Source organism: Suricata suricatta, chromosome 4, assembly GCF_006229205.1.
Source record: "Suricata suricatta isolate VVHF042 chromosome 4, meerkat_22Aug2017_6uvM2_HiC, whole genome shotgun sequence".
NCBI lineage: Eukaryota > Metazoa > Chordata > Mammalia > Carnivora > Herpestidae > Suricata > Suricata suricatta.
Genome location: NC_043703.1, coordinates 9,669,506 through 9,695,429, shown reverse-complemented (window position 1 = coordinate 9,695,429; position 25,924 = coordinate 9,669,506). Strand labels below are relative to the sequence as shown.

At 40.0% G+C, this 25,924-nt stretch overlaps 1 protein-coding gene across 3 annotated transcripts in view; it reads left to right on the top strand.

The window, feature by feature from the left end:
• The window catches only part of ITGBL1 (integrin subunit beta like 1), a 212,242-nt gene that overhangs the window by 80,609 nt on the left and 105,709 nt on the right, over window positions 1-25,924 (top strand). For all 3 annotated transcript variants that reach the window (XM_029936470.1, XM_029936469.1, XM_029936468.1), the window contains exons 3-6: window positions 9,480-9,626; window positions 17,295-17,417; window positions 21,094-21,234; window positions 24,071-24,211. In XM_029936470.1, coding sequence (XP_029792330.1) covers window positions 9,480-9,626; window positions 17,295-17,417; window positions 21,094-21,234; window positions 24,071-24,211 — 552 coding nt within the window. The remainder of the gene's footprint in view (window positions 1-9,479; window positions 9,627-17,294; window positions 17,418-21,093; window positions 21,235-24,070; window positions 24,212-25,924) is intronic.

The window sequence follows — 25,924 nt, the reverse complement described above, 5'->3', positions numbered from 1 at the left end:
CGCTTTTCTCCCTCAGTTCTAGGGGCTAAAAGTCTCAGATCAAGACAGCAGCAGGAGAATCTGTGTTATGTCTCTCTCCTGGGCTTCTGGTGGTTTGCGGCCCATCTTTGGTGTCCCTCGGCTTGTAGAAGCCTCACCCCAGTCTCGATCTCTGTCTTCATTTTCATGTTGTGTTCTCTGTGTCCAGATTTCTTGTTTTTATAAGGACACTGGTCATATTAGATTAAGGACCCTCCCTACTCCAGTATGGCAGCATCTTAACTGATTCCATGTCATTGGCCTTGTCTAAATAAGACCACATTCTGAGCTTAACTAGGGTTAGGACTTCCACTTGTGATTTTGGGAAGGAACCATAATTCAATTTGTATCAGCTCCCATGCCACCAATGATAAAAATCTTATTTCATTTGATTCTGGTATACTCCGTCATTTGGCAGTTTCCCTTGAGTGAAGATGACAAGGTCAGTGGAGATAGAAGGTGTTTGAGGGTCAGCTGCCGCTGCCTCCTTATCCCTGCTCATGTCCAGTTCTGTGGTCACTGGCTTCTGTCCCGTCTGCCATTTACTACATCTGTGCTTTCTGTTTGATCTCTGGTTGGCAGTTTTTGTAATTCTGTCCACTCATTTTTACCACAGGCACTCTTCAGGGAGTGGTCTTCCTTCTGCAAAAAATTGTGATTACCTTCCTGTTCCATGCTGGGTCAGCAGGACACGTGGTGGCCTGGGTCAGGTACTCATGGCTTCCACAGCCATTTCTATATATTGAAACTGTTTCAGGCTGGCCCAGAGATGTGCAGGGCTTATCCAGGGATTTAGAGCAGATCTCCACTCTATCTCTCTGTGTCCCATACCTCACTCCACTGGAGGGGGCAGAAAGCAGGGGAGAAGGCCCTTCCTGGAGACCCTCTCATATGTCCTCTGTGCACCTCGCACACTGGCTCAGCATAGAGCCCTCTCTCTGATGGTAGTGTCCTCGTATTCAGATAACCAAGCACAGTCTACCTGGATCTTCATAGGCCCTCAGGTTGTAAAGGTGAAGAGTACTCTGTCTTTTTTGTGAGGTGTTATATGGATATGAGCCGAGGTTCTGACATCTCCTGAATGTCCCCCATGTTCCAAAACAATACTCTTTAACATTACTTACAGGAATATTGTTTCGAACAGATGTTTTTGCTCTTCAGATTTTTGAGTGAAATATTATCATAAAGTGTAAAAGATTTAAAACATAATATGGTGCCTCCATGATGTAGCTTAAGAAATAAAATCTTTCTGGGGTACCTGGGTAGCTCAGTTGGTTGAGTAACTGACAGTAGCTCACAATTGTGAGTTCGAACCCTGTGTCGAGCTCTGTGCTGACAGCTCAGAGCCTGGAGCCTGCTTCGGATTCTGTGTCTCCCCCTCTCTCTGCCCCTCCCCTGCTCCTACTCTGTCTCTCTCTGTTTCTCAATAGTAGATAAATGTTTAAAAAACAAGAAATAAAATCTTATGTCTTTGCAAATCTATTGCTTAAATCAATTGTCTCAAAATTCTTGATAACATTTAAAAAATTGAATTTACCCATATATATGTGCTCTGAGGCCCTGTGTTACACCAGCATGTGGCAGAGACAGAATGTCACCAAGTTGATGGACAGTTCTTTGATGGCTGTGGGGAATAAGGGTATATATAGAGTTTGCTCTGTAGACGATTGATAGAGTTGATAGACAAGTTCTTGAGATGAAGAAATTTAACAGGTGAAGAATATTATTATTTTTCCTTAAAGATACACATACAAAAAGTTTGGAAGGAGATGTCAACATTAGGAGGATGCTAAATACCATCTCACCATGCTTTTGTATTAAATGACAAAATCTAGAACCTTGCTAAGTCTTACATATGCACTTATATACATATGTGAATGCATATGCATTAATAAGCACACATACATACATACACACACATATGTATTGCCACTCACCACCTTCCTTGGCACTCCCCACCTTCCACTTATCACTACAGATAAACACACATATTTATCTGTAATGGGGACCGAGGCAATGGTGAGTATGGAGGTTCATTTTTTCTTTAGTAAAACTGAGATTTCACCAGTCTCAGGTCTCCTGTCCTGGTTACAACATTCTGAGATTCTTAGATTCCAGTTTGATTTAGTTCATTTCCATTGACTAAGAAGTATTGGTGGATGTTAAATGTCAAAGGTTTGAGTGGCTTCTGTCACTTGGTATCATTGATACTAGGAGATATTGCTGAATAAAATACCCCAACAGAGGACAATAGGTCGAGGCAAAACTCAAGTCCTCTTTTATTTATTTTTTTACTTATTTTTTTTTATTGCAGAAGAAAGTGAAGGAATCTCTGTAAAGTTTTATGATGAGGAGAATGTTAGAAGTGGAAGCTGGAAGGCAGCAAAGAGAATGGAGAACTTCCCTAATCCAGTTGTGAGGCCTTTCCCTCCTTTCTTTCTCTCTAGACACCTGAGAAATTCAGCACATGCTCTTACTGTCATGGGTTTGCAGGTAGGGAAGGACACCAGCTTCTGGGAAGTGCAGATTAAACCAACAGGGAAGTCTGTTCCACTAAAGCCACCCATAGTGATACGCTCTGCCTCCCTTCCGGGAGTACTGAGTTCACATACATTCAACCTACCAGACCCAAAACAAAGAAGACATGGCCAGAGAAATTCAACGATTAATCAGCTGAAGGCTACAAGGCCAGCTGTGATAGAATATACTCCCAACTGGATTTCTGAATCCTCAAGCTTACGCATGAGTGTGTGTGTGCATTTGATATATAATTATCTCTTTGACTCTATGAAATTCATGACCTACGATTCAACCAAAATACTGTGTCTTGCTTTACTATAATTTCTATCTCATCCCTCAAATTACTAGAATTCTAATTTTAAATTCCCCAGTTTTATCAGTATTCAACCTAATTTTTAAAATAGACACTTTAGAAGTAGACATATAAGGATAATCTACAATATTTTAATGGGGGCTTAGAATAAGAAGTAGAATATTGTGTCATGATGGTTTTCAGTAGAAAACAAGGTTTGGTAACAACATTTAGCACCACCACCCTGTCTTAATGTGTTGAGTGACCCATTGGAAGAAAGTGCTTTGTTATGAGAAATAGAAGGTAATTGAGGCTAGAATGCAGACTTTTTAAAATGAAAGGAATCTGGGGATTACTTAGTCCAATCTACTAGTGTTGATGCTGAGCACTGAGGTCCTAGAGAAATGAGGTGACTAGGTGCCTGGATTCTTTTATCTACCAACTTTAGCATTATTTAATTTAAAAAAGTAAAGTCTGATCATTTTACTGTTAGGAGTTCTTTCACCAAGGATTATCAGCAATCCAGTTTGGGGCATGTGAGTTCCAAAAGGAAACAGCAAAACGTAGACCAGTGCTGTCCAGCCGCCAATCGACGGCCTTTACAGACAGCACCTTTGCTAGAACAAAAAGGGTCCTTTCAAGTCTGCTGCATTGAAACTAAACAGGTAATGTTGGCCGTAATGGAAAAAACACAGCTTTTCAGCTGGTAAACTGTGTGACCTTCAGCAAGCTAATTATACTTCAGTCCTCTTCTTTGTAAAACTGAGAAACAAAATCTATCTCACTGGCTCCTTATGAAAATAAAGCAGACTAGCCTGTATAAAGTACTTATCATGGTACCTGGAAGCTAATAATTATTGTTGTCCCTTTCCTGTCTACTAATTTCCTGATCAAGGTCACGTGCCTGATTAATGTCAAGGCAGGACTAGAGCCCAGACCTTTTATTTTCTAGGGCAAAGCTCTCTGCTACACAAAGTCTTCCATTGTTCTCAGGAATGGGAAGCAAAAGTATCTAAGAAGTCATTTTTTGTTGGCCTGAGAAGCAAATCAGAGACTGGTGCTCCTGTCCTGAAAAGGGTCAGAATTTCTATTGCAAACTGTGGAATAATTGTAATATTTGATAGGGGATCCTTTCACAATCTTTTGTTAAATTCTAGGTATGGCACAGTTAGTTCTTTTGTTTCTTAAACCTAGAGAAGGTATAATAATAAGAGAACAAGAGAAAATTTGAGCTAAGTAAGCTTGTTTGAATGTGCTGGAAAATAGGACACAGAGCAGGTCATGGGAATTTGCATATTTGACCAAACAAATGGATTTGCAGGGCCAACCGAATGCTTAAATTAAAATGTCTCTTTTGGGGTTGCCATGAGGCTCTAGAGTTGTATACCTAGCTTATTTGACCCCCAGAGAGAAGCATTTTTTTAACATCTAAATGTTAAAATCTAAATGATAAAATTGTTGCCAGTAGTATTCATGAAATAGTAATTAATAATCAAAAACTTTCCAGTTTTGCTGTGATGTAATTGACATGCAACACGGCGTAAGTTTACAGTGTGTGATGTCTTGACTTATGTGCATTGGGAAATGACCACAGCAAGTTTAATTAACATCCATTGTCTCATACAGCTACACAAACAATGTTTTTTTGTTTTCTTGTGATTAGAATTCTTCGGCTTCATTCTCTTAATAATTTTCACATATGCCATACACAGTGCCAACCTAGTCCCTGTGCTGTACATCACGTACCAAGTACTTCTTCTAACTGGACCTTGTACCTTTTGATTACCTTCCTCCGACTTCCCTCCCTGACCCCCTGCCTCTGGAAACCACAAAACCAGATCTCTGTTTTCCTGTGTTTGGGTTTTCTTGTTTGTTGGTTGTTTGTTTTATTTTAAATTCCTACATATAAGTGAGATTATACAGTGATTGTCCTTCTCTTTCAGATTTAGCGTAATGCCCTCAGGAACCATCTTTGTTGTTCTAAATAACAGGATGTCTTTTTTCTCATGACTGAGGTACACTTCACATATATGCATATACCTCATCATCTTTATCCATTCATCTTATGCCTATACCTACCTGTATGTACATCTATGTATGTATGTATGTATGTATGTATGTATCTATCTATCTATCTATCTATCTATCTATCATCTATCTATTTTTTACCTTTTTAAGACTTGAAGCCACAGATATATGGCTAATCTGATGGGCACATTAGTTTTGGAAGTTTATTTTTACCCAGAATATCAGAAGACTTGGAGGAGAGTTCATCGCTCTCTGCTTTATCTTTATTATTTTTTCTTTATTTGCAACAAATGGCTAATAGATTTCCTTTTTTAAGTTCTTCAGTACTGGCAAAGTCTTTACATCCGTTTGATTACAGTTTGTTTTAGTTTAAAAATAAAAAGCAGCCACTTCTCCATTGTTCACTAATGTAACAAATTCACCCACTAGATGAATTTTTGCCTTCCCAAGGTAAAAGGGATCCAGAAGTGATGGTGGGGCTGCTGATGCATGTTAAAGAATCGCAAAAGTGACTTTATTCTGTCTTTGCTGGGGCGCCTTTCCTTTATCAGTGGAGATGAAGGCAAGGCTTCGCTCACCTCTGGGAAGCACTGGAGAAAGCCAGCCAGGCCTGCACATTCTTCCCTGAACAGGAGGCTAAACTCCTGGATTTTACCCTCCACTGTGGCTTGTTGGCCCTTTCCGGTGACTGGCAGCTCCAATGCCAATCCTGGAGGCAGCAGGGTTGTCCTTTTATTTTTTCTTCCTTGTTACCTTGGCGGGAGCTGCTTTGGCATTTCTCTGACATACTTGTTTGTGTGTGTGTTTTCTCCCGACTCCTTGGGAACTTATTTGAAGGGCAACAGATTTATTGCCAAGCATTTTGGATTATTCATTTTAAGACCACATTAAGTGTTCTCTGGAGAAGAACCAGACCTGGAGAGGCCTAGACAGCCAGGAGTGGTGAATGCTTTGCTGGTGAGGATTTCACATAACTGGCAAAGACCTTGAACCTTGGACAAGAGGAGCCCTCTTCTGGGCCTTAGGCTCTGGGGGTTTTGCTTTGGTTCTCCTGGGCCATCATTCCCAATGGATAAATTATTTTGAAAAATGGAATGTTTTTTGAAGCCATATTTTTGACACTGCAATGGAGATGGCCTGTTAGTACAATCATGTAGCAACCTAATTCCCTGGATCTGCTCAAGAAATTACTAACCGTAGACAAAGAGTAAAAGTGGTCTGAAGATTATTTTCTATCTTAAGGAAATTATGTGTTTACCTCCAAATTAGGTCATACAGGGTATTACTTGATAATTCTTGACAGTGAAAAAAAATTGATTTCTACTCACTTTCCTGATTAAAGGGTATAAAGTGTATTTTTTAAAAATTGTATTTATTTATTTATTTATTTATTTTTATTTATTTTTTAATTTTTAGTTTATTATCAAGTTGGTTTCCATATAACACCCAGTGCTCTTCCCCACAAGTGCCCTCCTCCATGACCATCACCCCCTTCCCCTTTCCCCCTACCCCTTCAGCTCTCAGTTTGTTTTCAGTATTCAAGAGTCTCTCTCTCTCATGATTTGCCTCCCTCCCTGTCCCTAACTCTTTTTCCCCTTCCCCTCCCCCATGGTCCTCTGTTAGGTTTCTCATGTTAGACCTATGAGTGAAAACATATGGTATCTGTCCTTCTCTGCCTGAGTTATTTCGTTTAGCATGACACCCTTGAGGTCCATCCAGTTTGCTATAAATGGCCAGATTTCATTCTTTCTCACTGCCATGTTGTATTCCATTATATAGATAAACCACATCTTCTTGATCCATTCATCAGTTGATGGACATTTAGGCTTTTTCCATGATAGCTATTGTTGAAAGGATCTAAATGTGAGACAGGAAACCATCAAAGCCCTAGAGGAGAAAGCAGGAAACAGCCTCCTTGACCTCAACTGAAGCAATTTCCTATTTGACACATCCCCAAAGGCAAGGGAATCAAGAGCAAAAATGAACTATTGGGACCTCATCAAGATAAAAAGCTTCTTACTACAAAGGAAACCATCAAGAAAACTAATAGGCAACCGACAGAATGGGAAAAGATAGTTGTAAAGGGTATAAAGTTTAGAAACAATATAAAGGCAGATGATCCTGTCCTACATTGGCTGTCTTCTTCACCTCTGATCAGATGCTAAATGTAAAGCTGAAAGCACATTATCTAATACAGTATTGCTCTAAACGTGGTCTAGGAAATTTATATAGTTTATGAGAGAAAAAGAGGCACCTTAGTAAGAAAAATATTTTGTATTGTGAGCAAAAGTTAAATAGCTTTTTCATGACAGGACATGAAGAAGCTTCAGTTTGGTGAATTATATTGTGATCCACTAAAAGAAAAATATAGTGGGACTCTTTCTTATGTTTATTTTATCATAGAACCTTTTATGGAAGAAATTTCTGAACCTGGGCATCCATGAGCTAACTCTGGGGTGTGAGCACCTTAGAATATTGCTTCCCCCATGGGGCACCTGGGTGGCTTCATCAGTTGAGCATCTGGCTTTGGCTCAGGTCATGATCTCATGGTTTGTGGGTTCGAGCCCTGTGTCAGACTCTGTGCTGATAGCTAGCTCAGAGCCTGGAGCCTGTCTTTGGATTCTGTGTCTCCCTCTCTCTCTGACCCTCCCCTCCTCACGCTGTCTCTCTCAAAAATAAATAAAACAGTTAAAAAATTTCAAAAAGAATATTGCTTCCCCTAATGCTTCTTTGGGTCAGTTTGAGATGAAGGAGTCTCTTCCTATCACCTGACATTTTCCTTATTTTCCCCCTGTTTTAAAAATCTCCCACCTTTAAAAAATCTGTAACCTTTGGCCTACCCACCATCACCCATCTCTGCTATATATACCTTTGGTTAGGATCTGAGGCATCCCATCCAAAAGAAACGTTGAGTATTCTTTTATTCCAGATTCAACAAATCATTGCTACTGCATTTCATTATCTTCTAAATCATTTCTGTTTCCTTTGCTGTTTAGATAAAGCCTTGTTATTGGAATGAACCATAAAAAATAGCTCATCTTAAACTAATAATAATATGGTTATCTCATGTGGTTCAACCTAATTTGCTAATATTATAAAAGAGTAATTACAGTTACTGAGATACTTTTTTGCAAAAAGAGACTTAGCCACTTCAAGAATTTGGCTTAATACTTTTATAAATAGACTGGATGGTTGGCAGGAGAGATCACTTATGGTTGTAAATGATACCAAGTTGGCCGAGATTGACAATATCGTGTAGGGCCAGACAGGAATGCAAAATGATACAATCAGTTTGACAGTAATGTGCACTGGATAAAATGAATTACAATTAGGGTGCATGCAAGGTTTTGTTTGCAAAATAGAATAATTAATTTGAGAAATGCAACAGGAATAAAAACATTTACATGAACTGGGCAACATTCAAAGGAGTTTTAAAGTCACAACCAATCATAGATTCAGGCTCTGCTGAACATGCCCAAAGGGGACAACCTCTGAGCCATTCATTCTAACTGACCACCTGGACCTCATCATGTGGATTTTGGCTGCCACATTGAATGACTACTGGCACTAGATCAATGATTCCATTCCTCTGTGATCTATGAGTTTCAGGCATTGGGGCATAACATTATTATTTTGATTAATATAAGAATATTCTCCCGGCAGCCCATTCTAACTCTGCTCACCTTTCAAGGCTCACTCAGTTAAAGATCAAGGAAGTTCAGAGTTCTCTCTTCCTATTTCTGCAGGAGACTATATTGCTCAACTAAACACAAGGTCTGATGAATATTTCTGGCCGAAGATAACCCCATCTTTATATATTGGCTTCAACTTTGAACTTTTCTAAGTTACTTGAGGACAAGAATCAAGTATTGTACATGTATTACACTTGGATCTGACTACTATGTAGCCATTATTAACATGGGTAGGATTCGTTAACCAAGACTTAAGTTACTTATCATAGCAATAAAAACAGCACAATGCTGACCTAAAAACATGAAAAGTTGGGAAATTTCTGTGGAGGTAGATGACTGTGGCTCTTAACCGTTTTGATTCTTAACCCATATTTTCTTATTAAGAAATAAAGTGTGTACTTCTGTCTCATGTCAGTCTTATCCCAAGGTGGTATTTAATATGGCCATTAAACTTTATTACATGCTAAATTCCAATAGATCTAGGGCCAGTGTTTAGTTTAATGAAGTTTCATTTAAGATTTGTTACTTAGAGCTGGTGGTTTTATGTGTTATAAATGCAGTTACATGGAAATAAGTTTTATTGGGCTTTTGTGTTTTAAATGTGGTAGTGCTTGACAGATCTTTGTTTTCTAGTGTTAAAATTTCTGACCAAGTGTATAATTAAACTTCTGGCTTATGATCTACCCTAGTGTCTCTACAAATTAATTCATGGTTTTAGAATGATTTATCAACTTTGGCTATTGAACTAAAATCCACATATTCCATTATACTGTATGCAGCAGCATTACCCCGCAGCCCCCGTAATGTACATGTGTTTGAATTCATTATAGCTCAGTCCTGAACCAACGTCACCCTTAAGACTTTCTGTTACAATAATGGGTTTCTTTGGAAAACAATTGGAGTCTAACTGGATGCTGTTAAATTCTCAGGCCACGGTAAGTGTGACTGTGGCAAGTGCAAATGTGACGAAGGCTGGTTTGGGGACGCTTGCCAGTACCCAACTCACTGTGACCTGACGAAGAAGAAGAGTAACCAAATGTGCAAGAATTCTCAAGATGTCGTCTGCTCTAATGCAGGTAAGAAATCTATGAAAACTCTTAAGTAATCGAATTTGAGTTTTAATGGAAATACGTAGGCGTCAAGAAATGTGGAACCTCTGAGAGAGAATGCTTTTGAGGATACTTTTTTGAAATGAAATTCAGATAAATCAATAGAGAAAAATGTCATCTTGCTGAGACTGGCAAGTCTGATGCTTTCCAGCTGTTCCAAATGCCTTCTTCAAGCAGGATATTCACAGGAAGCAACACCCCGACAACATTTTATGTAAATTGTGAGCCATGATTTTGAATGCTGGATTAAATCTTTTTAAAAGGATTTATATAAATGGACTTAATTATTTTCTATTACAGATCAAGGGTGCTTTGAATTTTTACCTTGGTGTCAAATAGAACCAGCTCTTTTTAATTTGATAAAAGCTTGAGACGCATTGGATATAAAACTCATGGAAGACTAGAGTGATGTCAAGATTTTACGTTTGGCTAAAATATTTTTGTATCTCATAGAAGTCATTTAAAAATATTTTTTGAAAGTTTTAGTGAAGCTGTTAAAATTAATGACCAAAACCATATAAAACCAAACAACTTGTTTTGATTTCAGTAATACTAAACTGGTATTACTGTAATTAAATACTCTTTTCATATTTGGGCACACAGAGCCTCAAAAATGAGCTTTTCTCAAAGCCGGTTGAACTTGAGAATGCGCCTTCCAATGCTAGAGGCTTTGATTCAGTTGTTTTGGTGGGTATGGTCTGGGCTGTAGTGGGTTTTTAAAGCTCTTCTGGTAATTCTTATAGAGGTCCGTGGGTGTGAGCCATTGTTTTGTGTGCTAATGGCAAGTATTTGGCTAGAGTGGGCATCTTCCCTCCTGAAGCCCCTCCCCCTAGCTCCCCCTTGTTAGTAGAGTCCCACATTCAGAGCTAGGATCTTTCCAGAGTTGTTGATAGCAGTGAATTGCTCTGTGTAGATTAAGTACAGTAAGAGGGTTTTGCTAGTAGAAATCAAGGCGATACCCAAAGCAAGGTGTGAGTGGACCATGATAAATGGCCTTAACAGTCAGGCCAATTTTTATGTTCACTGGTATTTTCCTTGCTTCTCTCAGCACCTCAGTCTTTTCTGTCTTCTCAGGAATTTTCTACCTCCAGTTCCTAGCACCCACCCCTCCCAACACACATGGGCAAGAGCACACACCACACTTCCCACAGAGCCTCTTGGTTTTGAAAATGTCCAGCTTTCCAACCTTCTTTCAGTTATCATAAGACTTGAATTCTGTTTTGTTTGTTTGTTCTTTATTTTTGGATTTATTTATTTATTTTTCGAATCAGATTTAGCAGTTTTTTTTCTTTTTAATAATGCATTATGACCAAATAGGAGTTAGATTAGGAATCCCAATGTTTCAACATTATGGAAAAAAAAACGTGATTTGCTATTTAACATACTAAAGGAGAAATTTAACAGAATTGTTTCAGTAGATGATCAAACATATTTGGTAAGATATATAACACAGTTTTAAGATAGCTGAGCCTCTTTTTTTTTAAACAATGGTACAATACTTTTATGTAATCTACCATCCATATTCCAATTTCATTTATTGACCCAACAGTGTCCTTCCCAGCATTTCCCCACCTCCACAGCATCCAGTCTAGGGAAGAATTCTCTTTAGCTGTCATCTCTTCTTAGCCTCCTTTCATCTGGACCATTTCCACAGATGATGGTATTATAGCATTGAAAATTTTGAAGAAAATTGTCTCCATCCCTTTTTTTTCTTAATAGAATGTTACTCATTTTGGCTTTGTCTGATATGTCCTCATGGTTAGATTCATGTCATACATTCTTAGCTGAATTGCCAGATAGATGACTTTGTGTTCTCAGGATGTGTCATCTGGAAGTCTATGTTATCCATCTGCTCTCACTGGTGAGGTTAATTTTGATCACCCGGTCAGGTGTTGTCTGATGTCTCTGTAATTACTGATTTTGCCCATTAACAAATGGACAGTCTGTGGAGAAACACTTAGAAATTATAATATATCACTTTCCCGTCAAAGTTACCATTGATTTACCATCCACTGATGACTATTGCCTGACCCAGTGTTTACACCGGTGATTGAAATACGATGATTTCCAAACTCCCAACATTCCCTCCATATTTACCCGTTGGTACTTAACATTCTACCACAAGTAAGAGTCTTCTCTCCTCTACCTGTTATATGATATTTCATTTACTGAGTGATTTATTATCAGTCCAGTATCATAATTCCCATTATTTCAGTGGTTTATTATTCATTACTGCATTAATTAATCTGGTGTTCTGATGGTCTCAGATTAGGCTGTTGGAGCCCCTTCAAGCTAGCCTCTCAGTCCTTGTGATGTGCCTCCATTGTTCTGTTTTGTTTAGTTTCAGCAATTCTTTCCTTTCTGGCATAACAAGATATTCCAGAATCATATTGTACCTGACTTGCCACAGCTTTGAAATCAACCACTTCTCTAAAGAATCTTGTTTCCTTTAAGGGGAAGAATGGTAGAATAAAAATTGTGATCACTAGGGATGTTTATTTCTACTGGGGTGAATTTGCTTCTTGGCCCTTTCTGCAACATCCAGAACAGGTATGTATGTACACATTCATATGTATGCGTACATGTATGTATATGCATATGCATATACCTATTTTAGAAGTCATGAATTCATACCAGTATATCCAACTTCAGTCCACCCCCCCACAAGGTTACTTCCTGTCTTTCACCTTCCATATTTGCATTCACAGGGAGAGGACTCTAGCTCCCAATGTCATAGATAGATTTGCTCATTTGTTCAATCTTAAACTACACCTAAAATTGTTCTTAGAATTGCTTCATGCATACATACCACTATACAAGACAAATATACCAAATATTTTAGAATTTGTTGGCAAGTGACCTCCTCTCCCACCACACCTACCCCAGTCATGCTCGAGATTGGGACAGTCAGTTAATTGCTGTGTTCATAAGTTACTTGGATTTCTGTCTTTTTTTCTTCCTTTAGTGTAGTTTTACTCATTTGAAATACATTGAACTTATTTACTTCAGATGGCTTTCAGTTTTAGACTTTTTTCCCCCTCCTTTCCATTCTTGTTGACTTTATTTTATAATATGTCGAACATGAACATGCTTCCAAAAGTCAAAACTATATATATATATATATATATAAAAAAAGCCTACTTAATGAATTATGACTCTCTTCCTAACCCTTCCCTCCTGCTGCTTTTCACACCTGATAGGTAACCAACTTTACTGTGTTCCGCTGTATCTGTGTGTTTAATTTTTATAAAGATAAATAAATGTATGGGGCACCTGAGTGACTCAGTCAGTTTAGCATCTGACTTCAGCTCAGGTCATGATCTCACAGTTGGTGGGTTTGAACCCCACATTGGGCTCTGTGCTGAATGCTTGCTCAGAGCCTGGAGCCTGCTTCAGATTCTGTGATTCCTTCTCTCTCTGACCCTCCCCTGCTCATGCTCTGTCTCATCCTATCTCTCAAAAAATAAATAAATGTAAAATAAAACAAAAAAGATTTTAAAGATAAATATATGTATGTGCTATTATATTTTTGATTTTTTCTTTATTCCCTACACAAAAAATAGTATGTCATATATATTATTTTGCACTCTGGCTTTGCCACTCAGCATCTCCTGGAATTCACTTCACATGAGTATGTAAAAATCTTCTGCAGTCTTTTTTCAGATGCATAGGACTCAGCTCTAGACAGGTGACATAATCTATTCACTCAGTCTCCTATGGTTGGGCATTTAGGCAATTCCCAATGTGTTAAAATTATAAATATTAATGCAGAGAATAAATTGGTATGTATGTATTTTCATATTTTTGGAAGCATATCTTCAGGATAAATAATTAGATGTGGGATTGCCACACCAAAAGGTTAATTCATACCCAGTGTTACATTTAATCTTTTCTCTCTTCGTGTCTACTCAGTAGAGAAGCCCTTCAAGTTGACTTTAGCAGTCTCTGTCTCACATGGCTTCTTTTAATGTCTATTTCTACCAGCCTGGTTCTGGACCACTTCCCTACAACTGTGTTAGGCTCTGAGTCGTCTCTACTCATCTTTCCCCTTATATCATGATTTGGCTTTCTGGAAGAAGCTTGGAGCAGACGGGGAAGAGGTGGAAACTGGACTGGCCAGAAGACTGCAGGACAGGATGAGATGGAGCTGGGGCTAACAGAGTTCTAGAAGCTGACTCGGTAGGGGTGCAGAAGGCAAGGCACAGTCCGCAGAGCAAAGTGGGGCTCCGGGGCCATCTCACAGGAGTATGGGCAGTGTTCCCGAGAGGGAAGTCCTCCTAGAGAGAGTTCAGCTGTATTAGTCAGGATGAAAAGTCAGAGCGAAAATAATGTAGCATAAAACAGAAGACCAGTCTCAGAGCCGGAGCTCACTGGCAACCAAACAAAAGAAGCAGGATGACATAACATGAACACAGGAGTCTGTCACTTTTGCCTGGGCTTCCATATGCCGTATCTTGGAGCCTCAGTTGTGAATTCTACTTGGTGGGTGAGACAGGAAGTCTCTGAGCTGTTGTAAACGTCCCACATTAGCCAGGAACGTTCAGATGCGTGGATGGGAGTGAGCCTGCCTGTTGGGGTGTCAGTGAGAAGATGTAGAATTCAGAGGTAGAGGCTGTTACTTCCTGTCTTTCCTGAAAACAGCTTACCGTGTTCACTGCCCTGACGATGTCACACCTCGCTCCCAATCATGAGAGGCTCCTGCTTTTCCAACAGATAAATTCTAACGTCCTTCGCCAATATTCTTGATCTTCTACTCTCTACCTTAAACCGAACCTCTTCAAATTCAAGCCAGACTCTGCACTGTTGTTAAATTTCACATCCTTTTTCCTTAGCTGAGGCTCCTCAATGTTACAAGCCTTTTCTCTGTCTCCACTTGTTGAAATTCTATCCATACATCAAGTGTCAACTCAAGAACTTGCTCCTTTACTCTGCCTTTCCTCCCTTGCAGAGCCAGACTGAGGCCTATACTTTCTATATAGCATCTGCCACAAATCTGTTGCAAATGCCCTTATGTCATCTGGCCCCATATGTATGTGTAAAAACGATCGATATCTAGCTCTATCTTCCTGCTCTATGATTCACTTAGTTTTAATTTTATGCATATTATTATCTCCTATAGCACCTAATACTTTGCCAACCATATAATAGGCAGCAAGAAAATGTAATGAATGGATATGTGGATGGTTGAAAGACAGCATGAATAAATGTAAAAATGAAAAAGAAGGGTGATAATTAGAGAAAAAAATGAGATGAGACAATATCATGAATTATAGAATTCAACTTGAAATGAACTTTTATAAATTAAAATAGTTTTCAGGGCAAACACACACAAAGAAAATGAAATTTAATAAACATAAAATGCATATGAGTATTCTCAAGGAAGAAAAATAATTAGCTCAAATTCTGCAAAAATACCACTTCTATGTAACTGTGAGAGAAAAATCTCTTGAATATAATATCTAATTGCAAGTGACCTAGGTAACAGAATCATGCAGAAGCTATGAAGACAGGACGCTGTGGGATCCATCAATATAAAGTGAGTCTGGAGGAAATGTTTGGGAACATGACTCAAATACTCATCTTCCTGGAAGAAGATGAAGAACCTAACGTTTTCTGAAAGCCCCTGACCTAACTGGACACAATATTGTTTTCAGAAAGATGACTAGGTGATACTTTACCACTGGGTTCTCATAGCTGCACTGTGAAGCAGATTTATTTGCAGTTAAGGAATTTGAGAGTTTGAGAGTTAGAGAGTTAAAGATCTACAAAAATGTATAGCTGTTGCTTATTAGAACCTGGGTTTGGGTACAAATCCCCCTTATCCTGAATCCATGCCCTTTTGGGCACACCAGATACAGACCTGCCAATATCCAGTAGCTCAGTTCAAATATAAGTATTTGTTCTTCTTGATTCTTCACCACTTAGTCACTGAGTCATCTGTTCTTTCCCTGGAAAATACCCCCAGGAGTATTTGCTTCTTTTTAACTAACTGCCGTCACCCTCGTCAGCCTCTGTCTTCTTTCCTGCCGACAAATGTAATAACACATCCTCGTGTCCACTGTGCCTCATTTCAGTTTATTCCTCACGTAATAACTATGGTAATCTGGTTAAAATGCATGCCTGATTGCATGACCCCCTGTCTGAAAATATTTCTGTGGCTTCTCATTCTTCTTGGACTAAGGCTGGAAATCTTTAACATGACCTGTATGACTTCCAGAAATGGCACCTTCAATTACCATATTCATTCCATGCCACTTTCCACATCATTTCCTATATCCTAGCCATCTTTTATTTTTTTCTTCATATTTCCTCTTTTATCTCCGAGCCTTCGCTGGAGTCTCTTGTGGGAAGTGGGGCTTTCCACCATTTCACTTCTCTTGCCTATTATTTTTACTTTGCTCTCAGATCCTCACTCAGGAGCTACTTCCCCAGGGACTCTGTGTCTGCCCACCATGTCACAGTTAAATCCCCTGCTAAGCTCTTCTGCAACATTTTGTGCTTCTCCATTTATTTTATCACATTGGTTTACTCATATAAAACTCCGAGGGGATTATGGCTGACTTGGTCTCCCACTGCATTTCCAAAGTCTAGAATGCTATCTGGTGAGTGGTAAAGTTTCAGTGCATGTATGTTGATTGTTATGATGATAGATTAAAAATGGAAAAGTAAGTATTAAAAAGGAAGTTTCTTAAATGGAGATTCTATTTCTCAGTATCATTTGAATGCTGTGTTATTGTCAATGAGATCACTCTCAGGGTTGTAGTTAAATCCTCAAAGCTGGCTGAGTGTACACACACACACACACACACACACACACACACACACACACACACACACGGCAAGTGGTAGACCAGGTGACTCCAGTGCCTCTGTGTGTCACCCTGAGCTGCTCTGAGGTTTTGGTGAGGTTTCAGGACTCTATACCTAAGAAAACCTGTTCCGGCCCTGTTGTCATAAGGATACATGTATCAATGTATCAGTTTTAACACAGTGGAAGTGAAATTACTAGGAGATACTAAGTTTTAAATTTATGCATTTGTTAATGAGTTCCACAAATATTTATTATACAAATAGTAAGCTCAAATATTGTGCAAAGCATTGAATAAATACTGGTGAGGAAGATAAGCAGGCTACTTCCCTTACAAAGCTTAGAATTTTATGCTTTAGTTCACTTCAAACCCAGGTGTAATCAGAAGATAGTCATTCATGCATTGATTGGATGGCCATGTACAAAGTAGCTCTGCACTTGGGGAGGTCATATTTACATTAATGAATAAATAAGTCATACATTAATGAAGCTATTAGAGGTCAATCATAATAGTTATGAATATAATTGCTGTACTATAATCACCATGAAAGAATTTTGTTATCTATTTGATCATACCCATGTAATACATAATTGAAAATTAAATTGAATTGTCTGTCTTTGAAAGAGATAGATTAAAAATCATGATTATCAGGGTGCCTGCATGGCTCAGTAGGTTGAACGTCCGACTCTCCATCTCAGCTCAGGTCTTGATTTCAGGGTCATGAGTTCAAGCCCCACGTTGGGCTTGCACTGGGCATACTTAAAAAAAATCATTATCACTTACGTGCATCTTAACAAACAATTTTTGTTTTGTTTTCGTGGTTTAGGGACATGTCACTGTGGCAGGTGTATGTGTGATAATCCAGATGGAAACAGCCTTGTTTATGGTAAATTTTGTGAGTGTGATGATAGAGAATGCATAGACGAAGAGACGGAAGAAATATGTGGAGGTAGGTATACTGCGCAGAAATTAGTACAAGGTCTTGATTTTTGACCTGTTTTTATTATACTTTTATCTCTCTATACATTTCTGTGCTACATTTACTCGTTTAATCTGAATTTGTGTTTATTTGGAAAACATTTCATATAAGGTGTTTAGGGTGGACTAACTAGTACTTCATAAATCCCAAATCAGACTCTTTCCAGGGGAGAGCTTAGATCATTATGACGACAGGCAAGCGTGTGCCTCTAAGTGATCCTACGGGCGCTTTATCTGCTCGGCTTACCGCACCCACTGTTTTTCCGCCTCTTCTTGCCGTCTCTCAACTGCATGTTTTAACTTCATTCTACTTCCCTTTCTAAATCACCAGCCTTTAAATAGTCTCATGTCCTATCAGAGACATTGGAGGCTGATAGGATTATTAGCCTAGAATCTATCCCTCCCCACCACATACCTGGAGACCATTTTTCATGATTTTTTCATATGTTTCTATGGTATTTCTACAAACAGCACTCAATCCATTTTTCTGTTGTATCTGTTATATGTGCCCCACTTGCTAGTGCCAAGCATGGCAATAAGTGCTTCCCATTCATTAGGTAACGTACCCAGGGTCATTCCAGCAATTATAGTAGAATTTAGAGTCTTGTGTGTCTGATACCAAAGACCATTCTCTTGACCCCTCCCCATGGAGAATTGCATGGAGCTCCATGAGAGGAGCCCCTCCCGAGTGTCTTCTGCTTACCTATCAGCAAGCCTGTTCCCAGAGTTTACATTTGCAACTGTGGGTAGCACAGGAGAGGAGAGGAGAGAGCAATGAGCATCGATCGCTTCGATTCACATGAACGCTTCTCTGCTGTTTAGTAAAACTTTCAGCCTGCTTGCCTCTGGCCTCACCTCTCCATTAATAAGCAATCACTTATTTATCTCTGAATGATTCCAATCCATGGGGTCCTATTCTCCCTGCAGGATGGATGATTTCAGAGTATTTTCTATGGAAGGATGAGGGGCCAGTGGGACAGGAGGACCATAGAGCCACAGGGAAAGTGCCACTGACTTAGGCCAAGCGGTCCCTCTGTGTGTAAGAACAAACTGTAGCTTCAGTTCTTGTGATAATCCAGATACTCTTACCTGAAGTCTGTTTGGTTCTCTCTGGTTTTCTTGCTCTGGACAACCCAAGATAAAACAGACAAACACAAAAGTTTACACTTTTCAAGGCAGTGACCTAAACTAGATGCTGCTCAGACAATTCTGCGAATGGGCTCAATCCAAAATAATTAGAGCAATTAAGTAAAACCACCCACAAATATAATGTATCTCTCCTCCTCCTGATGTTTCATTTCCAATTATTATGGGCTAGAAACAAAGAGGAAGGGAACATGTTTGGGGCTGTTGTGTTCTGACACACATCACCAAAGTCTGTTTGCATGTGTAAATACAAACATCAAACTGGAAGTCACACAACAGGAAATGTTTACCTCCCAGCCTTGCCGTTTACTACTTCTGTTTGTGTGAGGCTTAAGCAATTTCAGGACACAAAGTTTCTGACCATAAACACCAACACTTCAGTAAATACCCTCTGGGAGTGACCTGTCTGGGATTGTAGACCTTTCCACACGCCATTTATTCGCATGAAACTAATCTGTTAAGAGGTGATACTACAGCCCATCAGTAAAACAATTTAAAAGGAGATTTTCTTACTCCATCAGTTTCCACAAAGCAAAGAATGATATTTATTGTCTGGAATGGGTATTGCCCCAAGGTTGTATTTTATCTCCGTTATCCAAATGTGTTTTGTTAACAGTATTTTCATTTGGGTCATGAGGATTTCTGCTTGATTTTTCAGATCCACATAAAGTGTAGTTTTACATGATTCTTCTTTCATTATTCACCTATATCTCAGTGATTTTTTAGTAAAACCCTGATTCCATTGTGAATTTTATAAATATACAAGTAATTTGAGGGTAAAGAATGTACATTTGGGATTATTTGTTAATGTCAGGGTAATCCTTACCTATGTAGCACCTTATATAAATTTCCTGAAATTCCAGAGGAAATAAATTCTAGTTTAAAAATTAAGTCTTGCAAAAACTGACTTTTAGAAAAGCTTTTAGCACACAGTTATCTTGCTATTCTCCTGAGTATTTCCAGCATCCTGAGAACATAGCACTGGGATGTGATATTTTGTGTGGGCACCTGAGAGGTATCGTTGAGTTCATAAATAAAGGTGCAGCTTTTATATTTTATCCCCGATTAAATCATTCGGTAGCCTTTACATTTGCTTAAGTGAACAAATTAAAGTTTGTTGTAGAAATGATCAATAACCATTAGGTTAATAAGAGGTTTTCCATGGACACCCAAATTACAGCTCATTTAGGTAGAAAACATGGCATCGTGCCCTTGGGTCCCGTGTCTGTCTTATATCTCACTATAGCACTCTTTCTCTCGCTCTCTCCCTTTGTCTCTCTGATGTATGTCTGCTTTTTTTTCATCAACAGGAATAACATAAGATATCTATTCTATTGGATATCCCGCTTTCTTGTGTGAGTTCTGCAGGCCCTGCTGACACTTGCCATGAGCCAGGAACGCCGTAGTGTTTAGGAAGAAAAAGTAGCCTCACAATCAGGTTCCCATGGGCCCTCTGAGAAGATGGCTGCAGGAGAAAAGAGAGGGAAGAACAAAGATTTTAGCTCTAGACTCTGATGAAATAAATTTCTATGAAACAGAAAGAATAGACTAAGCAAAACCCAGCGTGACCCTCGTTTTTGTCATAGTTACAAGAAGAAACACCCGTTCATGGTTGGGTGAATAACTCCATAACTATACTCCTAGGAATTTATGTAACTACAAAAAGGGAGGATCTAAGAAGTGACTTGAGGTAAACAATTTCCATCTTCTGGGAACTTGTAGGATTGCTAGATACGGATGCAAGAAGCCATGATGTGACCATTCAAGAGGGGTGCTTGGACATAAGTCCAAATGAGCAGGATAAAGTTTAAAATGAGGCAGGAGCCCAAGGGGTGTGGTATCAGAATAGAACATGAAGGGACATCCAGTCCCCTTGGCGAATAGGAGGAGGCTTTGATTGTGAGGCCAAGGGTCCATGCTATGTTACTGGCCTAAAAGAGTAATTTTAACTGAAAACCTTTTTCCTACGTGGGAGAACACAACAGCTTGTGGCCCATGTTGAACGAAAAGGTGAAATACCTCCTTTAGTTCAGGAAGCCTTCAGTCACTAATAATGTGCTTCCAAGTAAATATGTACCACCGGTTTCTCAGTGGTTGAATTCAAATGAAATACTTGGATGACTAATTCAAGAAATGCCCTTAGCACAAATGCTTGCATACTTTTGACTCTGATGCGTGCACTTGAGATTGGAAGGGCAGTAAATCAGCCTTTCACGTTCTTTCATGTCGTTTCTTCAAATTTCTTTCATTTTCACCAGCTACTCGGCCAGGACGAGTTATAAGACACCTGCTCTTGCTTTGTGTGTATAATTATGGAGGTATATGCACGATCATGATGTTGGGAGGGGGGAATCTATTCCTTGATTATTTTAAGCAAGGGTTGTAGAGTATAGGTATATTATTTCAAAAGACAAAAATGATCACAGAGAGGTAGAAAGTTAATTTTGCTTTTAAAAGTTGCCTTTTCCCCCCTCACTCTGTAAAATTCATTTTGGGTAAAGGCCATGGAAAGTGTTACTGTGGAAACTGTTACTGCGAGGCTGGTTGGCATGGCGATAAATGTGAGTTCCAGTGTGATATCACCCCCTGGGAGAGCAAGCGAAGATGCACGTCTCCAGATGGCCAGATCTGCAGTAATAGAGGTGTGTCCTGCCTCCACGTTACTACGAGTTGGGAGGAAAACAAAGCTCTCCATCATTAACCCTCCTTTTCTCTGCATTTCCTTGGGTGTGGGGGACGTCATTTTTCATAGTGTTTGACTTTGATGTAAGTCAACATTTACAATGCCAGCAGCCTTCTCTTTCTTATTTTTTATTGCATAACAAAGCAGAAAGATAAGAAAGCTGCTGTGGGTCTTTCAGCTTCGCTGAACAAATAGTTAACGCAGGGACTGTAATTTCTTTGGCGGCCATCCAGAAATAGCATAGTACAGCTAAAAGGCAATTCTTGTAGATACTTGTGTTAAATGTCTCTTGACTAACAGAACCATTGACAGCATGAGCATCTAATTATCGAGAGAGCATTCAAGAAACCCTTTTGTCTTAATTATGAGTAAATGGAAGGCTTGGTTGTAATACAGAATTGATCTGGAGTCACTTAACTTTTGTCTGCAATAAAATGATATGGGACAGGTATAGAAACTATGTGTTAGACAGACAACCATATAAGGTTTAGACTGACCTTCAACATGAGTTTTAAGAATATACCGGTATTGCTGAAATGTTTAAAGGGGGTTAACTAACTGTTGATATCAAATCAAATTAATTTTATTTAAATATTTTTTAAAAATCCTTGAAAATACTCAGGTATCTGGGTGACTCAGTTGGTTAAGCCTCCGACTCTTGATTTCGGCTCAGGTCATAAGCTCATGGTTCATGGATTTGAACCCCACGTCAGGCTCTGCACTGACAGCCTAAAGTCTGATTGGGGTTCTTTCTTTCCCTCTCTCTCTGCCTCTCCCCTGCTCTCTCTCTCTCAAAAATAAATAAACAGTGATTTAGAAATCCTTGAAAGTACTTGTCATTTCCCCCTCATTAACTGTACTGGTAGATAAAAGAGAAATATGTTGGACCATTCATTGCCTACCTGATGATATAAATAAGTGATCATATTTCCTTCTATAATATTATAAAAATCTAGAAAGTTGGAAAATTATGTTTTTTAACTTTTATAAATGAATGGTGCTTTTTAACAGGTAATGCTTACATAGAAGACCTTAACATACAACCGATTTTCTTGTCTTAAAAAATGGCATAAGTAATTGATGCAGAAGAGAAAAATGGGCCATGTTTCTGTGCCTAGGGAAAGGAAAGCAAAAGACCTGACGTTGAAAGAAAAATCATAAAGAAAAGTTTCTCTTTATGCAAAATAGGTCTGACTGTCTATCCCCCTCATTCACATTATGTTTCCCTTTACTATATAAGGACACGTTTGTGCCTGCGTCCTTCTCATTCAGTAGGTCAGTCATCACCGTCATGTCAGAATAGGAAGCTTGGGCTGTGTTCCATGAGATGTTGAAAGGAGAGAGGAGAGAAATGGAAACGGTTGGGCTGTGGATCGGGCCGGTTGTGCAGCAGGGTACATGGATTTTTCCAGAAATACACCCTGCTCACCAACCGCCGTGGTCTCGCCCCCTGCCTCTGCTTTGCTGCGCTTGGAGCTCTCCAATCGGCGACCCGGCAGAGGCAGACCGGAGACTCCATGCTCAGAGGAGGCTGGTTAGCAGTGAGACTCGGGGGTTCCCCGAGGCAGGTCGGGGGAGCACTGCAAGGGGTCCTTTTTTTCTCAGAAGGTACCATCCGCGTCTCCGCTGGCACCCTACCGCATCCTTGCTCCTGGGAGGGAGAGAGACACCTGTCCCTGCACAGGCTTACCTCCTTTTCCTTGTTAGCCCGTTTCCAAGGGCCGGAGCGCCTTTGTTGTAGACACTGCTAATCAGGGACAGAACAGGTGTCCTGAGTTGTCCACAGGGTTTCCTCAGTGTCGTGCTGGACTCACTTTAGCACAAACCTGCCTCATCTCCCGCTCTCACGTCACTTACACTATTAGGAAAGCCACGTGTATTCATTTTTTTAATGAAAAATTTTTAAAAATACAGGTATTTATTTTTATTTTTTTTATGTTTATTTTATTTTAGAGAAAGAGAGAGAGCATGCGAGCAAGGGAGGTGCAGAGAGAGAGGGGGACAGAGGATCTGAAGCAGGCTGGGTGCTGACAGCAGAGAGCCCAATACAGGGCTCAAGCTCCTGAACTGTGAGATCACCACCCAAGCCGAAGCCAGACGTTCAACCGACTGAGCCACCCAGGTGCCCCCAGACACAGATATTTTAAAATACATTTTAAAACTCCGAGTAGGGGCGCCTGGGTGGCTCAGTCGGTTAAGCCTCCGACTTTGGCTCAGGTCAGATCTCACGTTCGTGGGTTCGAGCCCCACGTCAGGCTCTGTGCTGACAGCTAGCTCAGAGCCTGGAGCCTGCTTCCTGTTCTGTGTCTCCTTCTCTCTCTGCCCCTCCCCCTCTCATGCTCAGTCGCTCTCTGTATCAAATATAAATAAAAACATTAAAAAAAATTAAAAATAAAATAAAAAAAATAAAACTCCAAGTATAACCACCTTCCACATTTTGGTACATAACCCTACAGTCTTCCGTTAGTTTTCTTTTGTCGGATAGATTGCAGGTTTCTTGAGGGCTAAGATTCTAACTTATGTTCATGTTCTGATGCTCGTTTGGAGAGAAATCTGTACCACGCTAAGGACACATCTCACAACCCACACAATTATAGACACAGAAAATAACTTTTGTTTATTAAAGAATCTCTACTGTCCATGTTAGATGGTGTTTTTCCTTTGTAGAATGTTTTTCTCCAATATATGTATTTTCCAAATACACGGTAAACAAAAGATTACAGACAGCAACACGTAAGATGCTTTCGTTCATGGGTTTTCTTCACTAAAACTGTGTTCATTGTTGTCCCATCCAGGGACTTGTGTGTGTGGTGAATGTTCTTGCCACGATGTTGACCCAACTGGAGACTGGGGAGATATTCATGGGGACACCTGTGAATGTGACGAAAGGGACTGTAGGGCCGTCTATGACAGATACTCTGATGACTTCTGTTCAGGTACGTGCTCTCCTCATTTGCTTTTTTAAATGAAAAAACTTTTTCATTTGCCTATTTTCAAGCTTTATTGTGATTCTCACAGAAACTGTAAAAGAACCGAATCTGTGCATGGAAAGCGTTTGATGTTCACAGCGCTCCCACTGGTGCCCTGGAAAACCTTCAGAGAATTTACACATTGGGCAAAGACAAGGGGTAAAAAGGCCTCACCTTCCTAAAATTAGTCTAACTCTTCCCCAAGGACACCCTCTCCTGCAGATACAGCTTGCTCATCTCTGAGCGAAGAAACCAGAGACCAGGCGACGGCGTCCAGGATGGGGACCATGAGAACAGCAATAGTCATGTAACACAAAACTTCAGATAATACGGTTCTCATGGATATTTTATTTTATTTTTTAATGTTTACTTATTTTTGAGAGAGACACAGACAGAGTGTGAATGCGAGAGAGCAGAGAGAGAGAGTGGAAGACATAGTACCTGAATCATGTTCAGCTGTCAGCACAGAGCCTGACGCGGGGCTCGAACCCACAAACTGTGAGATCATGTCCTGAGCCTAAGTTGGACACTCAACCAACAGAGCCACCCAGGAGCCCCTCTCATGGATATTTTAATGCGTTAATTCCTTGGTATAATTTATATATTAAAATTATTCTGCAGACTAGTGGAGGATTAAATATCAATAATGGGATTCCAAACTTTCATCCTATAAACACTTATAGAACAGGTATCACTTGCCAGGGTCTTGGCTACTAGCTCTGGCAGCGAAGGAGACAGACATGACCTTTGACCGCACGAAGTGTGCAGCCTTGAGCGCAAAGCCAAAGCACACTCTGCCGGAACCCGTGATGGTGCAAAGGAGCAAAAGAAAGCAGTCAGATTTATCTGAAGAAGTGTCACTGAGCAGAATTGGGAGTTATGGATTTTCAGTCCAGGTCTATTTGACAATCCAGAAGACAGAGACCTGACCACATACATCTTTTGAAACCTGACTGCTGATTGGTATGTAAGTAGATCAGAGACTCCGCTATCTCCTGGAAGTTTGCCAGCACAGGGAGAGGAGAGGGCCGCCCTATTTAGTCACAGTCACGGCTCCGCAGCTGCACAGCCTTGTGTGGCCCGGCCGAGGGGCACCTGCTGCCGACACTGCAGGCAGAAGGGCTTTCCTGTTCTGATGACGCCCGATGCTCAGGAGACTCCCCCACATGCCGGGAGCACTGTGCGCTTGGGGGAAACGCGCTTCGCGGATTTTTCTCCGTTATTCATTATATACGAGTGTTCTTTAGTGTCACCATTATCTACACGATGGAAATGCGACAGCTGGCACCTCCTGGGTGGGTTGCTATGCCAGACACCATGCCAAGCACTTTCCAGGTCGTTGCATTTGTTTTTCTTAAAAGTCGATGGCGGTGGGGGGGGGGTGTTTTCTCACTTTACTATTGGGGTTAGAGAGGCTTGGGGAAGTTCCGTGACGTGCTGAGGCCTCAGAGCTAAGGGATAGAATCAAAATGTCAACGAGGTCTGTGCATCTGAAGAAATGTAAAGGTTCTTTCCTTACTGAAAAAAACTCTTTGTTTAAATTTGAATTTAATATGACAAACATTTATGGAGAGCCAGCTATGCTGGAGGCACTATGTAAGATACAACTGTACAAAAATACAAAAAAAAAATAGTAGGTTCTGCCCTCAAGAATTTTGCTGTATAGCAAAACACAACACA